Source organism: Hippichthys cyanospilos, chromosome 6 (genome assembly GCF_059441005.1).
Source record: "Hippichthys cyanospilos isolate Australia breed blue-spotted pipefish chromosome 6, RoL_Hcya_1.0, whole genome shotgun sequence".
Classification (NCBI taxonomy): Eukaryota; Metazoa; Chordata; class Actinopteri; order Syngnathiformes; family Syngnathidae; genus Hippichthys; species Hippichthys cyanospilos.
The window spans coordinates 18,738,078-18,751,621 of NC_142374.1; the positions used below are offsets into that span (position 1 = coordinate 18,738,078).

At 40.1% G+C, this 13,544-nt stretch overlaps 1 protein-coding gene across 1 annotated transcript in view; it reads right to left on the bottom strand.

Annotated features, from left to right (window-relative positions):
• ptprq (protein tyrosine phosphatase receptor type Q) overlaps nt 1–13,544 on the bottom strand; it is a 39,828-nt gene that overhangs the window by 17,942 nt on the left and 8,342 nt on the right. Inside the window, exons 9-24 of the mRNA XM_088417023.1 lie at nt 13,390–13,536; nt 11,188–11,351; nt 10,023–10,479; nt 9,796–9,957; nt 8,938–9,117; nt 8,763–8,870; nt 7,527–7,808; nt 7,167–7,448; nt 6,828–6,948; nt 6,608–6,753; nt 6,382–6,530; nt 5,680–5,851; nt 2,702–3,022; nt 2,355–2,630; nt 1,261–1,412; nt 865–1,006 (exon numbers count right to left, since the gene is read on the bottom strand). Coding sequence (XP_088273149.1) covers nt 865–1,006; nt 1,261–1,412; nt 2,355–2,630; nt 2,702–3,022; nt 5,680–5,851; nt 6,382–6,530; nt 6,608–6,753; nt 6,828–6,948; nt 7,167–7,448; nt 7,527–7,808; nt 8,763–8,870; nt 8,938–9,117; nt 9,796–9,957; nt 10,023–10,479; nt 11,188–11,351; nt 13,390–13,536 — 3,261 coding nt within the window. The remainder of the gene's footprint in view (nt 1–864; nt 1,007–1,260; nt 1,413–2,354; nt 2,631–2,701; nt 3,023–5,679; nt 5,852–6,381; nt 6,531–6,607; nt 6,754–6,827; nt 6,949–7,166; nt 7,449–7,526; nt 7,809–8,762; nt 8,871–8,937; nt 9,118–9,795; nt 9,958–10,022; nt 10,480–11,187; nt 11,352–13,389; nt 13,537–13,544) is intronic.

Below are 13,544 nucleotides of genomic sequence, written 5' to 3' on the forward strand. Positions count from 1 at the left end.
CAATCACTCATTGAAGTAGCTTTAAGCTTTTACTGAACAGCATTAGTGAAATGGATAGTTATTTAGCCATCCTGAGCCGGACTAAAAGTTAAAGTTAAAGGGACAACGTGTAAGATTGAGGTTTTTTTTGGAGGTTTTTCATTACGGACAGCAGGAGGAAGTGCATTTATCATTGTCCGTAGCCATAACAGACATGGCAGCCTCCGGAGGGGTGCCACCCCCCATGTAATATTATTTAATAATAACTAGACCTACGATCATATTTAAAACATTCTGATGGCCGTTAAGAACACATTTATTTGCATGTTTTGGAACTTTATAATAATTTATTACTTTTTTAAAGGAAAAGGGTCTAAATCTTACACATTGTCCCCTTAAGCAGTCTATAATTTGACAAGCGTTTTTCATGTATAATTAATCCCTTTAAAAAACACATTTGGCACTTGCTGTCAACTGAAAATGACATCACAATTTCTCAGAACTGAGGTGATCACCAATCACGGCTCACCATTTTTCTAGCCTAGGTCATGTGGTGATAGCAAGCTGAGCCATGATTGGTTGTTTGTTGTAAGGAGCAGACTTTGGACCCAGAAACAGATAAGACACGGAAGTGGAACGGCAGCGGTGAGCACCAGAAATTACAGATAGAAAACTAGACTCGGAAAACTTGACACAAAACGGAATTTAAAGGTATTTTTAAAAAACTTGTCAAATTAATTCCAGACAAAAACAAATAACACTTTATTTTATTCACTGAAAATGTCTAAATAAAAAAATATATCTTTAAGACAAACTACCCATTATTTCTCTCCAGAAAATTCTATGGTCTCCATTCGCTCAAAGGCGATTCTTGTCTTTTCTTACCAGACTCGTTGGTGGTAAAGGTCACCGGGCTGCTAAACTGGTTGCCGTGGCCTACTCGGGTGTAACTGTAAACACTGATCTCGTAGGAACGATGAGGCCTGAAGCCGGAGATGTACTCGGAGGTTGATGGACCGGACGAATTCTGTAAAAGTACGCACGCACACACACAAAGAAACCCAGGTGAGTCACCCAATCCTGATTACTTGCTGATGATATCTTATTGTATGCGCACGTGCGGGTGAATATAATGTTAACTTGGAGTGGCATCTGGAGTGTGAAATTAGAGCCGCTAATCCGTGTGACAGGTGTGTACTTTTTGCCTAGCGGATCTCCTGAGTGCACTTTCATGTTTTCGTTATTACGGGCCGGGCTTCCGGCGTGTGAAATTGACGGTACCTTGTGTGTGACGGTGTGTGTGATGAGTTCTCGGATCCGGAAGCCGTACTGCAGGACCACCCCGTTGGGCTCCAGCGGGGGCTCCCAGCTCAACCACACGGACACGGCCGTATGGTTGAAAATGATCAGGTTGCGGGGAGGGGACATGGGGCCTGGAAAAAGTTATAAAATAACAGGAATTGTGTTATTAATCACATTAGAGTTCAGCGGGAGTTGAAAAAAAAAAGCAGTCTGTGAAAGTAGCCCTTCAGGACCTGTATAACATCAACCAGAAATGAAGTGGGTACTCGAGTAATTTGTGTATCTAAAAAAACATGCTCGAGACATTTTTTTCTGCGTTGTGTACTCATTTATTTAGTGTACACTCACAGAAGAAGTCAAGTTAAGTACAGCAGCAAGTGTTTATGCTATGCGTGAAATTAACACACTCCTAATGTGGTGAGAAGGCCAACTTCAAAATAAAGCTCATGGACCACAATGCCTTGGTTGACATTTATTTTGAAGTAGATTCCGGCAGTTTCTCGAGGCTGACTTGACTCATCGCCAACATCGACAAAAACTGTTCTGAAATCAAGTGCAGTTGCTAATTATGTTAAATATGCAGTCAAAGTAAATAAGTAGGCTTAAAAGTATTTAATTCTGCTGACGTTGTAATGAATGGCGCCTGTTGCCATTGATGCTAGATTGCCTTGATGCTAGCTTTGTTAGCTGCTAGCAGCACTCAATTTCCCCGGATTACTTTGCAAGAGCAGTTGAACAGTAAAGAGCTAAACTGACAATGTCCCTGTTCCTACTGATCACTTTTAAACAGAAAAATCCTACTCAAATGTACTCTATTAACTCACTACTGTTGTTTTGCCATAACTTTGATGAACCAAAGAAAGCGATAATGGTCTAAAATCTCACTAGTGTTTTCAGAGAGTAAAATAATCTGCTGCTATACAATGTAAATTCTTCTGTATTCATGAATGTTCTTTAACCAAGAAAAAAATATATATTTCAAATTTTTATCTGAATACCTGCTTATTTGATCAAATTTTCTGTAGGACATCCAAATGGCAAAATAATGAAAAGTTGAAGCTCTTCACACTTACCCCCCTCATCAGTATGGAGCATCAATAAGAGCGCCGGCCCCGAGCCTAGACGCGTCGCTGCGGTAATACTCAGGTTGTAAGGCGTGTACGGCAGCAGATTGGTGAGTGTGAAGGAGCTCTCGGGAGTCTGCGTAGTGTTTGAGCCTCCCGGGCCAAACAACGTGAGTGTGTACTCAATGATTTCCCCATTGGCCTCCAGCGGGCGCTGCCAAGCCACGGCGATGGAAGTTGACGAAAGGTTTGCGGCCGACACCAGCAACGGGGTGGAACTGGGGACTGACATCAAAAACACAAACATATGTCGCATAAGCATGAATAATCGTCTCGGTTTGCGTCTTTGAACTCACAATCTTCATCCGTCCTCAGGTCCATGGTGCTGGTGTGGTTGTGGGCGGGGCCAGCCCCGGTCGCCGGGGTAACGGTCAACACGTAAGGGAAATATTTCCGGAGTTTGGTGAAGAGGTAGACGGTGTCTGTGGTGATGCCCTTGATGGTTTTGTTAACCGCAGGAGGAGTTTGGTTGGGTGAAACCGGAACGACGCCTGCCTCCTGCAGAGTGAGAAGGTAGTGGGGGCGGCCGTTGGGCTCCAAGGGAGGGTCCCAGCTCACGATGATGACGGTGGAGCTGAAGATCTGAGCGGTCAGGTTGTGGACAGAGTCGGACGGCACTGAAGGGAAGACAAGCGGGATAATGTTATGTCATATTCTTAGTCTATGACTTTTTTTTTTAATTAAAGGGGACATATTAGAGAATATTATTTTATTATCATTATTATATTACTATTATTGTTTTATTATTATCATTTTTGTTTTGTTTTAATTTTATTGCCTACCTTATTATTTGCTCGATTATGAATAGTAGTCTGCTCGGAGAAGTGAACAGAATAAGAAGTTCATTGTGTGGTATTAATTACTATGCATATGGCAATAGGTGAACAGAGTAAGAATTTCACTTTGTGACAATAATTCTCTACAATCTACAATCTTGAATCTTGAAACCAAATTTTGAGTTTGTAATGTATAAAACAAAGCATTTTGGGGGTTGTTTTGTCAAAGTGAACCAAATATTTGGGTCAGTCCTTTTTCGACCTGTAAGTGTTTTATTATTTACCTCACATTTGTTTTTTGAACAGTGTACCATTATTTACACAGATGGTATTGTTTAATATGTCTCCTTTAATATGAACGAGTCAGTCATCATGTATCACAGTCATCATTAAAGTAGGAGTGATGTGATGAACAGGGAAGAATAGAAAAATGCGGAAAATAGATAGCGATAGAGTGGCATTCGGAACAGAAATTTGCCGTTCGGGATCGGGGAAAAAAAAGGTTACGAGGACCATACTCATCCTGCATGTTTAACCTGAGAAGGACGGGAAGGGTAAATGTAATATTTAAGATCAAAATGGGGATTGAGGTAGGCCAGGTGTGTGTGTGGAGTCAGTGCCCGGGGGGGAAGCGAACCCCCCGCCGGGCTTGGCTGAGCGGCAGAGACAAGGCGGCGTGGTGGTCCGCTCCTCGGCCGAGAGTGGAGCGGCTAAATCACAGGCAGAGATACACAGTCAGTTAGCAGGCGTTATTATTTCATGACCAGTACATGTCTATGGAATTGCACTGGAAGCTGTCTGCACCCTTTTTCACAAAATCACATAAAAACAAAGCCCTCTGACGTTTTCGCAGCATCAAAGCATCGCATGCGTGCGGGAGAATGCACGTATCCATGGCAACCGCGGCACGGCACGAGGGCAGCGTGCGAATCTCGCTCACGAGACCTGTCAGCCTTTGTTATTCCTCCGTCATCAAGTGCTTGCGCACTCTCACTTTGTTCTTTCCCCCCCTTCTAATCCCACATAACTTTCATCCTGCTAAGTGAAAGGAAATACAAACTGGTTGTCCTCAGGACGAAAAAAAAAACAGGAGCCAGTTTGCGAGACGGAGAGTTATTTCCTTTCACTGAGCAGCCTGAGCAGAGTTTTTATGTCATTTTTTTTTTAGGTGGAAAGAGAGCGTTGAAAAAGGTGTGCAGACGTGGCCTCCGTGAAACTCCCAACTTTATACGCTCACTGGACACTTTATTAGGTACACCTACCAATCTAATGAGACTGAATTCATAGGTAGTGCCTTTGAAAAGATAATAATGCTCTGTTTTAGTGGATGCTATTTACGGGGTGAGATTCTCACTTCAACTAGCAATATGAACCAGTGGTAAACATCCATTCATTCATACATGTTATGCTGCTTGTACAGTATATTTTAAGAGGGTTCAATGTACTAGTAGAACACCAAGGGCACATTAGTAGAACAAGTGTATTACAAGAAATATTTTTTTCTGCTACTATTTAACATTTTGGCACACTAGCTGGTACAGATGGGACAAGTCACAAATCCCACAAAATGAAATTTCTCACGAGATCGAGTCCTCGAGATTTGCAATCCAACATACTGTAATTCCTAATTTGCATTTGCCACTATTCAAAAAGTTTTCTGATCATTCAGCAAATTGCAGCAAATTTAATGATTCAGCCCAGAGGTGTCCAAATATAAAACATAACTAACAAACATAAGATGTAAGTGCTACAATAAATATAAATATAAATATATAACTTTTCGAACATGTTAAAAATAAATTATGCACGCAATTACACAGTCTAGTATTTTAAAACATAAAGCTATATCAAGGCTTTCGGTTAACAGTGATGAAGCGAATGAGGATTTTTTTTCACACTTCTAATGCTGTCAACTATCATTTTTTTCAATTACTTTCTTTAATGCATTTTTAGGATATGACATGGGTCGCAAAATTGTGGATGGTGGGTAAAAAATGGCCCCTGGGCGCTAGTTTGGATGTTTTTATTCTTGTGTGCAAATGTAAACATAAAAGGAAATTTGGGCTTATTTTTCAGCTTCAACTGAAGTCTTTCCGCTTATTGAATAATTTAGCAAAATACATACAACTCCTGTTAGCTATGGTGTATAGTGTCTTCTTTTTTTTCACTGTGTTTACATAGTGGCGCCAATGCCAGTGTTGCTAGCCGCTAAAATTTGAGCCCTTGCAAAGCAATGGCAACAAGCTCTGTAATACAATGTCATGATCGCATGTAATGCTAGCTAATGGCTAATTTCTGCTAGATGTTGCACAGGGACAGTAAAAAGAACTATTGTTAAACCTTTTTTTCTCTAAACAGTATAATCTCTATAAAGACATATTTTTCCATAATCTTCTATCAACTCTCACAAGATTTCGGCGGCGAACCTAATGAAAGGCCAGTGAGAACTTGTGCTATCCCGCCTTACGTCACCTATCACGGTGCTTGTGTGTACTGACCATCCTCAGGTAAGAGCACAGTGAGCGGCTCGCTCCGGATTCCTCCGTCCCCACGTGCAGTGCTTGAAGTTATCCAAATGCTGTAGTTTGTGCCCCCAATAAGACCAGTGAGAGTCCAGGACAGAGGCGTGTCAGCTGATAAAGGGACGGACTCATCTGAAACTGAAACTTCCTGTAACAGAACAGAAATGTTCATGTTTCCTGGTGATACGATAAAATCATTAAAGTTTCTAGGAAGGCACTTAGAAGCTTCCCACCCAGAGAAAATGAATTGAAAACAAAACAGATATTACATGTGTATGTTGGCGCAAAAACATCTTAATTTGTTGTTGAAAAATGTCATTAATAAGACAACTTCACTCTTGGTCCAGATGCTCAAATCTCACCAGGGTGTCCTGGTTTCAAAACAACTGGCACAGACCCTATTGACCCCTTGCCATTTATTCTGACAAGGATTTTAACCCTGCTTCCCTTTGTCCAAAGTCCGTGGTCAGTGTCAGTGTCTGATTTATTCAACTTTAGACTCTTTAAAAATTCATTTGTATTGGTCCACAAAAAATAATTAATGTAGTGTCAAACCTGTTCTAATATATATATATATATATATATATATATATATATATATATATATATATATATATATATATATATATATATATATATATATATATATATATGTAGGCTGGTTGGGTTAAAGCTCACCTGCTTAACCACAGTGCTGTTGTCAGTGTAGTAAATTGTATAGTGAAAAATAACAATTCCTTCGGGTTCAGTGGGTGGATACCACAGCAAGGTTACAGCGGAGATAGTCAAGTTTGCAAGTGTCACATTTTTGGGTGGTTCCAGTGGCTCTGAAGGACAAATGATGATCAGAAACGTTTCATACGAAATTAGCAAATGTAGTGAGTACAGACTGCTCATCTGGCACCTGCATCAGAGATAATGTAGGCCCACATCCCTCCGTCTCCCAGCCTGGTCCAGCTGGAGACGGTCGCATTGTAGCGGCTCTCAAAGTCCACATTTATAACTACCGACGTCTCAGTCACATTCTGCAGCAGATCCATTGTCCCGTTCCTGACAAAGAACCAATTGAAGGCATTATGATTTCCCCATGACACGTACTCTCAATACACAACACGGAAACTAACCACACTCTGAGAACATAGTAGAGTATGTCCGAATTGGCTTCGAGTGGCGGTTGCCAAGACAACTCTACTTCAGAGTCAGATAACTTCCTGGCGTGGAAGAACCGAGGAGGTGTGTCGGGAGCTGTGACGTGGGAGAGAAACTGTCTAGTCATGTAACAATCACAACGACAGATCTAGAGAAAACCTTTGGAGCTGGAACCTGCTGCTAGAATTTAAAAAATGGTTAGTTGTCGCCAACCTGATGGATGAAGAAGCAGAAGGATGGAAAAGACGCAGTAGAAATAAAGATTTTTTGACGCTTCCGTGACCCCCACCCATCAACCTGTCCATCCATCTCACCATCCTCCAGCGTAGTGATGTTGAGCGGTTCTGTGCTGAAGTTCCCCGGCCCGATCCGGGTATGCGCCTGCACCGTGACGCGATAGCGCGCATATTTCCTCAGGTGGGTCAGGTGCAGGAAGTTGGTAGGGGCGGTGAGGTTGAGGTAGTGGGTGGAATTCCACAACTCCAAGCTGTAGTGGGTTATGATGCCATTGGGCACCGATGGAGGCAGCCAGGTCACGTTCACCTCATTGGGACTGATCGACTCGTAGGAGAGGCCGTATGGAGGACTTCCCGGCACTGGAAAAAAAACAGAAAATCGTCCCCTTATTGATTCTGACAGGACTTTTTTTTTCTATTTTTGTTTAATTAACTCACCATCCTCTCCAGACAAAACGCTTAAACGGTCCGAAGTTTGGTTGCCGTGACCGAAACGTGTAAAAGCCATCACGGAGACGTCGTAGTAGGTAAACGGCCTCAAGTGCATCAGAGTGACTTTGTTACTGGAGGTGTTTACTGAATTGGAAAACGAGTGGTTCTCATAGAGGACCGTATAATGTTGGATCACACCGTTGGCCTTCTCTGGAGCAGACCAGGTCAGGGTGACTGTAGATGAACTGGAATCTACTACGGTGAGGTTTACAGGAGGGGAATCCGGTTCTGGGAGAAAAAACATTATATGGTTAATTTAGCTCATGTGCCATCCAGATTTTTTTTTTTTTATTTCATCATTTTACATTAATCTCTCCTATCAGGGTTATTGTAGTGAACAAACAATCATGAAATAAACTTACTACACTTAAACTGGAAAAAAAAATCATTAATAGATGCATTTTAAGAAAATGAAAAACTGACCAAAACTACATTGTGTGTATACTTTTGCCCTTTTAGGGCTGGAACCTTCATGCAACTTAGGGACCTCTGAATCAAATAAAAAGAGAGGGTTTCGAGAAACTGCTTCAGAATGCTGCAGAATTATATTTGTGCAGCCCTTCTCCGTTCTCCTCATGCATGAGCAGAAATTAAATGAGCAGAAATGAATGAATCTGACAACCTCTAAAGTAATTCATTTCAAAACCTTTTTCAAAACGGTTGCAAAATAAAATACACATGAAGAGAGATGAAAACATCTCACCTTTCACATACTCTACAAGGAAAAAGCAAGGTTTTGTTGAGCTTCATTTATTAGATAATGCCTTTTGGGTCAGAATTTTACATCTTTTATCTTGCATTTCTTGGCTACAAGCCAATCAGTGAGCATTTCAGTTCATCAAATCATGATTCTGAAACAAAATTTTAAAATATAACTGAAACTATAATTATACTAACTATAATTATAATATAATTCTAATTATATAATTATAATATATTTAACAAAAAAAACACTGTTATGGAACAAAAATATGAAAACACAGCAAAAAAAAAATTAAAACAGAATATATATATATATATATATATATATATATATATATATATATATATATATATATATATATATATATATATATATATATATATATATATATATATATATATATATATATTATTATTATTATTATTATATAATACAGCAAACTCTCTTGCTGCACAACAGCTCCATATTTTGACACTTACCATCCTCTAATGTGAGGACCAAGATGCCATCTTCCTGGGCGAGCAAGCTCTCACCCACAGCCGTAGACGCCGACACATGTAGCAAATAAGCAGTATACTTGTCCAAATCTGAAAATGATATTTTTCAAAGTATTATTGTGAAGATAAGTGTCTTGTCATAGGGTGAGCACGCTACCTGTTATCAGTATGCTGGTTGAGTTTGTGATCCATTTTAAGCTCTGATCACTGCGCAGGGCTCGGCCATAGACGGTGTAATGCGTGATTCGGCCATTGGGGTTGAGTGGCGCCGCCCAGCTCACAATTATGGAGGTGGAGCTGATGTTTTGGTAGGAAAGTTCCAGGACAGAGCTCGGGACTACATGACACACAAAGCACACGTTATTGTCATGAAGGCACACTAAAGTGAGTAAATCTGAATTACCTGACTAAAACTTTTTTTTTAATTCATCTTGGTTTCATTCGTGACTCATTTTATAATCTATGTGCGTCCTTTTTCATTTTGTTTGTATTTTTGTTGGGATTTTAGTTTATCTTTATCTTTTTGTCCCTTTTTTAAAGGGGACGTCATTCAATTTTCGATTTTAATGGTGTTTATAGAAAATAAATGGATGTTTTGTCACTCGCTGTCAACTAAAAATGACATCCATTGATGGAGATTCAGGTGCTGATCAATCAGGGGTCACCTGTTTTGAGTTTCGTCATGTGACATTTAAAAACTTCTCACTCGACAGCATGAGGTGAAATGGCCGCGCTATGGATCCAACGAAAAATAGCACCACTCTGCCTAATAGTCGAAAGTATTGGGGCTCATCTCAAATGCAGCAGAAGTTAAATGGTTACAACTGCATCTGTTAAAGTCTGTTCAAGAAAATAAATGCCAGAAGCCACTTTTTCAATAACACAAAGTAAAACAAGATATAAAATGATTGCCTGAAAATATGAGCGAGGGGAAGAAACGATGACTGGCAATATAGTGTGTTTGATACATTACTGTACCTTTAGGCTGGTAAACAATTACCCCAACATACTGTACCTTGCTCTCGGGTCTTCTCTGTGATGTCAGCAGCAGGCCCTTCTCCCACGAGAGTGGAGGCGGAGACCCGAAACGTGTACTCAGTGAAGGGTTCAAGATCAGACACCAGGTAATAGAGCTCATCCGTCGACAGGTCCATCATCTCCTCTCGCGTAGTAACGCCTGCAGCATGAAAATAATGATTTAGGACACTGCAGTCAGGTTTGTATACGCAGTAAAGGCTTTACCTGTACTCTCAGAAGCCAGTGCATGCCCTGGAACAGATGCGTGACGTGTGGACAAACGAACATTGCCCGGAGTGTAGGTGAGGTGCGAAGATTCAACGGTCGCGCCGTCGTCTAGTGTCATCAGCCAGGGAGGAACCGTGACAGGATTTGAAGGCGTCGCAGAAAAAGCTGCGGTCGGAGCTCGGAACGAACGGTCTGTGTTGCTAGGCGTCTCCGTGACCATGGTGGCGACAGAGGGGTCAAAATCCTGGTTGGCCTGAGTCTCCGTGCTTTGCTCAGCACTTCTGAGAAGAGTGAAGGCCGGGTTGAAAGAGGTGACGCCGGTAGACTGCGTGGGGTCAAAATGAGGGGCAGTGGAGGTCCGATTCAGTTCAGCGTTCCTCCTACGCCGATCTTGAGAGGAATCCTGAGTGAGGTTGAGTGACTCATCTTCATAAGCATCAGTTGTGTTGGTATTCTGTTAGGGGGCGATAGAAAGTCTACAGGTGAACCTACACTAACAAAAACAGCTGGACTTCATTTGACCTCTAATTTTTGAATAAACATCTAAATGTGCAAAGATTAATTGACAACAGATTGATCATCAAATGAATTAATAATTGTTGTTCATAGTCCATTAAGAAATCTTTTAAAATGAAAATGATCCTAATGCTCAATATTTTAGCTTATCACTATTGTGAATACTTGTGTGAATGCGCATCTAGTGCAACAATTAATCGACAACTAGTCGGTTATCAAATGAATCAATGATGCTTTGTCATAGCCCATTTAGAAGCCTTTTCAATGTTAAATGATCCAAATGCTCAAAAATTCAGCCCCCCCCACCCCACAAACTTGACACGCTGACTATGATTAAGTTTATTATCTATAAAAAATTGTATAAGTATACCTAACCTGCATCCTTCTTGACATTAACAAATAAAGCATTCTAAATCACCTTTCAACAACTGTTAATTATTTTTGTTTTCTTTATATGGGTCACAGCTTAGTCTGAAACTGATAAAATAACCATCTGCATCAAAGTGCCTGAAACTATTAAAAAAAAAAGTGAAAATTCTTATTTTATTGCAATAACATTTCAACTTAACAAAAACAAAGCCTTCTCCCTATTTTTTTAAACATATATACATTCTGAATCACAATTCTTAAAAGCAATTCAGTTTACCAGCTCGCCAACAAGGACGATGTCCTGTAACAGAGTATCGTTCAGCAGGACTTGCAGTCTGTACTGAGTGATCGGACCGTTTGGCTGAGCTGGACTCCTCCAGTTCACAAGGACTGAAACGTCATCTTCCGCAACCGCTACCAGGTCCTGTACAGCACTTGGCGCTGCAACGCCAATGACAGCAGGGAGACAACGTAAAGGGATACTAAACATATTTTCAGCACTTAGTTTGATTTTAACTACACTATATTTGATAACTAAATTACTTTACAAGTACATTTAATACCTTCACAAACACATATTGCCACTAGCTTTCAAACCAACAATGACACCACAGGCTTAGCTAGCAACCAATCGTAAAGTAGCTAACAGGCAACTCCACTCTCAAGTTTACTCATGGAATTTTGTTGGATTATCCTCATAAGTGACAGACACAATTACAAGTGTATTGTACATGTAACTATATGTACTGTATGTGCAAAGTAAATGGTAGTAGTCACTGTCACGTGCTCGCTAATGCTAATTGCAATTGCTAACCGGTTAGCATTGGAAAACTGTTCTTGCCTAAAAATTTATACACTGTAAAAAAGAACATCGCTTTTTCTCAATTAAAATGAGGCAACAGATTACAAGCGATATCATTAATTACATTTCATGCCTCGCTATTGAGTAAATATCATTGAAATGAGACTTAATAACGATCAATATAATGAGTAACTTTGAGTAGAAAACACAAGGGAATTAACTTCCAATTAATTTGTTGATATGTGTCGTTACATTAATTTGAATTCATACTAGTTTCACATTTGCACACATCACAAATTTATTTCCTTGGTATTTACTCATTCATTATCTATTCATTTTTTGTTTATTTATTTATGATTATAAGTTCATCTTATTATGTGTTCCACACAAAATATGTAATTTATGACGAAATGGAAAAATGAACATGAACATTTCCATTCTTTTTATGACAGAGTTTTTTTCTTTATCTTTATTTTTTTATTGTATATGTTTTTATACAACGATAGATGTACAACTGGATGCTATTCACTGAGAATTGGAACCAGGCCACTGCACATAGCAAAAAACTACATATAATAGACACTAATTGTTTTTAAATTATATACCATGATTTTACCAGCCCAACCCACTTGAGAATAGATTTTCCTCCATGTGGCCCCTGAGCTAAAATGAGTTTGACACCCCTGCTCTAAAGTGTCCTTCTGCATCAATGTGTGTGTTTGTCACTGCGATGGGCTGAATAAAGACAAGCGCTGTAGAATTTAGGTGAATGGAACACTGTTGAGTGGATTTATTTGAATGGTCTTTCTAAAAATGAGTCTTGACCCTCAAAAACAGGTCTGAACTTGTGGAGTCCACCAAAATGGTCCCCGCAAGTGCAAGAGGTCCCCACAAAGACAGTAAAACCTGGGATTTGGTCCCAACATATAAAAACAAGGACGCATACACACATGGTCACACATGCACGGGCTTTTCTATCAAAGTGGGGACATCCCACTAGCATACTGTATTTTCCGCACTATAAGGCGCACCGGATTATAAGGTGTACCCCCAATTAATGACATCATTTAAAACTTTTTCCATATATAAGGCGCACCGGATTATAAAGCGCACCCTCAATTAACGACATATTTTAAGAACTTTTTCAATCACAATATAGTAACACTCAAAGTAATAACAATAATAACTCAAATAATAACTCTAAACTCTAAATAGCATAATAATCCAATGTCATTATGACCAACCTTGTTCAACTGTAAACACACAAAAGAAACAGGTAAAGTTTACTTTATCAGTTCATTCCCCATTTATCAATCCCAATCTCAATATTGATCCATATATAAGGCGCACCTGATTATAAGGCGCACCATCAGCTTTTGAAAAAAATGAAGGCTTTTAGGTGTGCCTTATAGTGAGGAAAATACGGTAATGCATTTCCAAGCTTCTAACCTGAACAATCAAAGCAGACTGCCTAACCCTAACCCTTCCTCTAATTTCAACCAAATTCCAATTCAAACTTATATTCTAAAAGCAAATCTTGACATTCTCACAGGTATAGCCGTACAGGACCACACACACAGGGGTTTTTCTACTGAAGTGGGGACATCCCATTTATTATAACCAGGGATTTGGTCCCCACAATGCAAAAACCAAGAGCACACACACAAGTGTCATTACCTTCAGCCGATGTCCTCACACCTACCGCGGCTATCGGCCCAACTTCTCCGGCCGCTTTGGCGGCCACCTGCAGCGCGTACTCGGTGTACGGTGTCAAGCCGGTTAAGGAGAATCGCATATCTGGTGTGCTGTTCTCATACAAATATCCTAGGCGC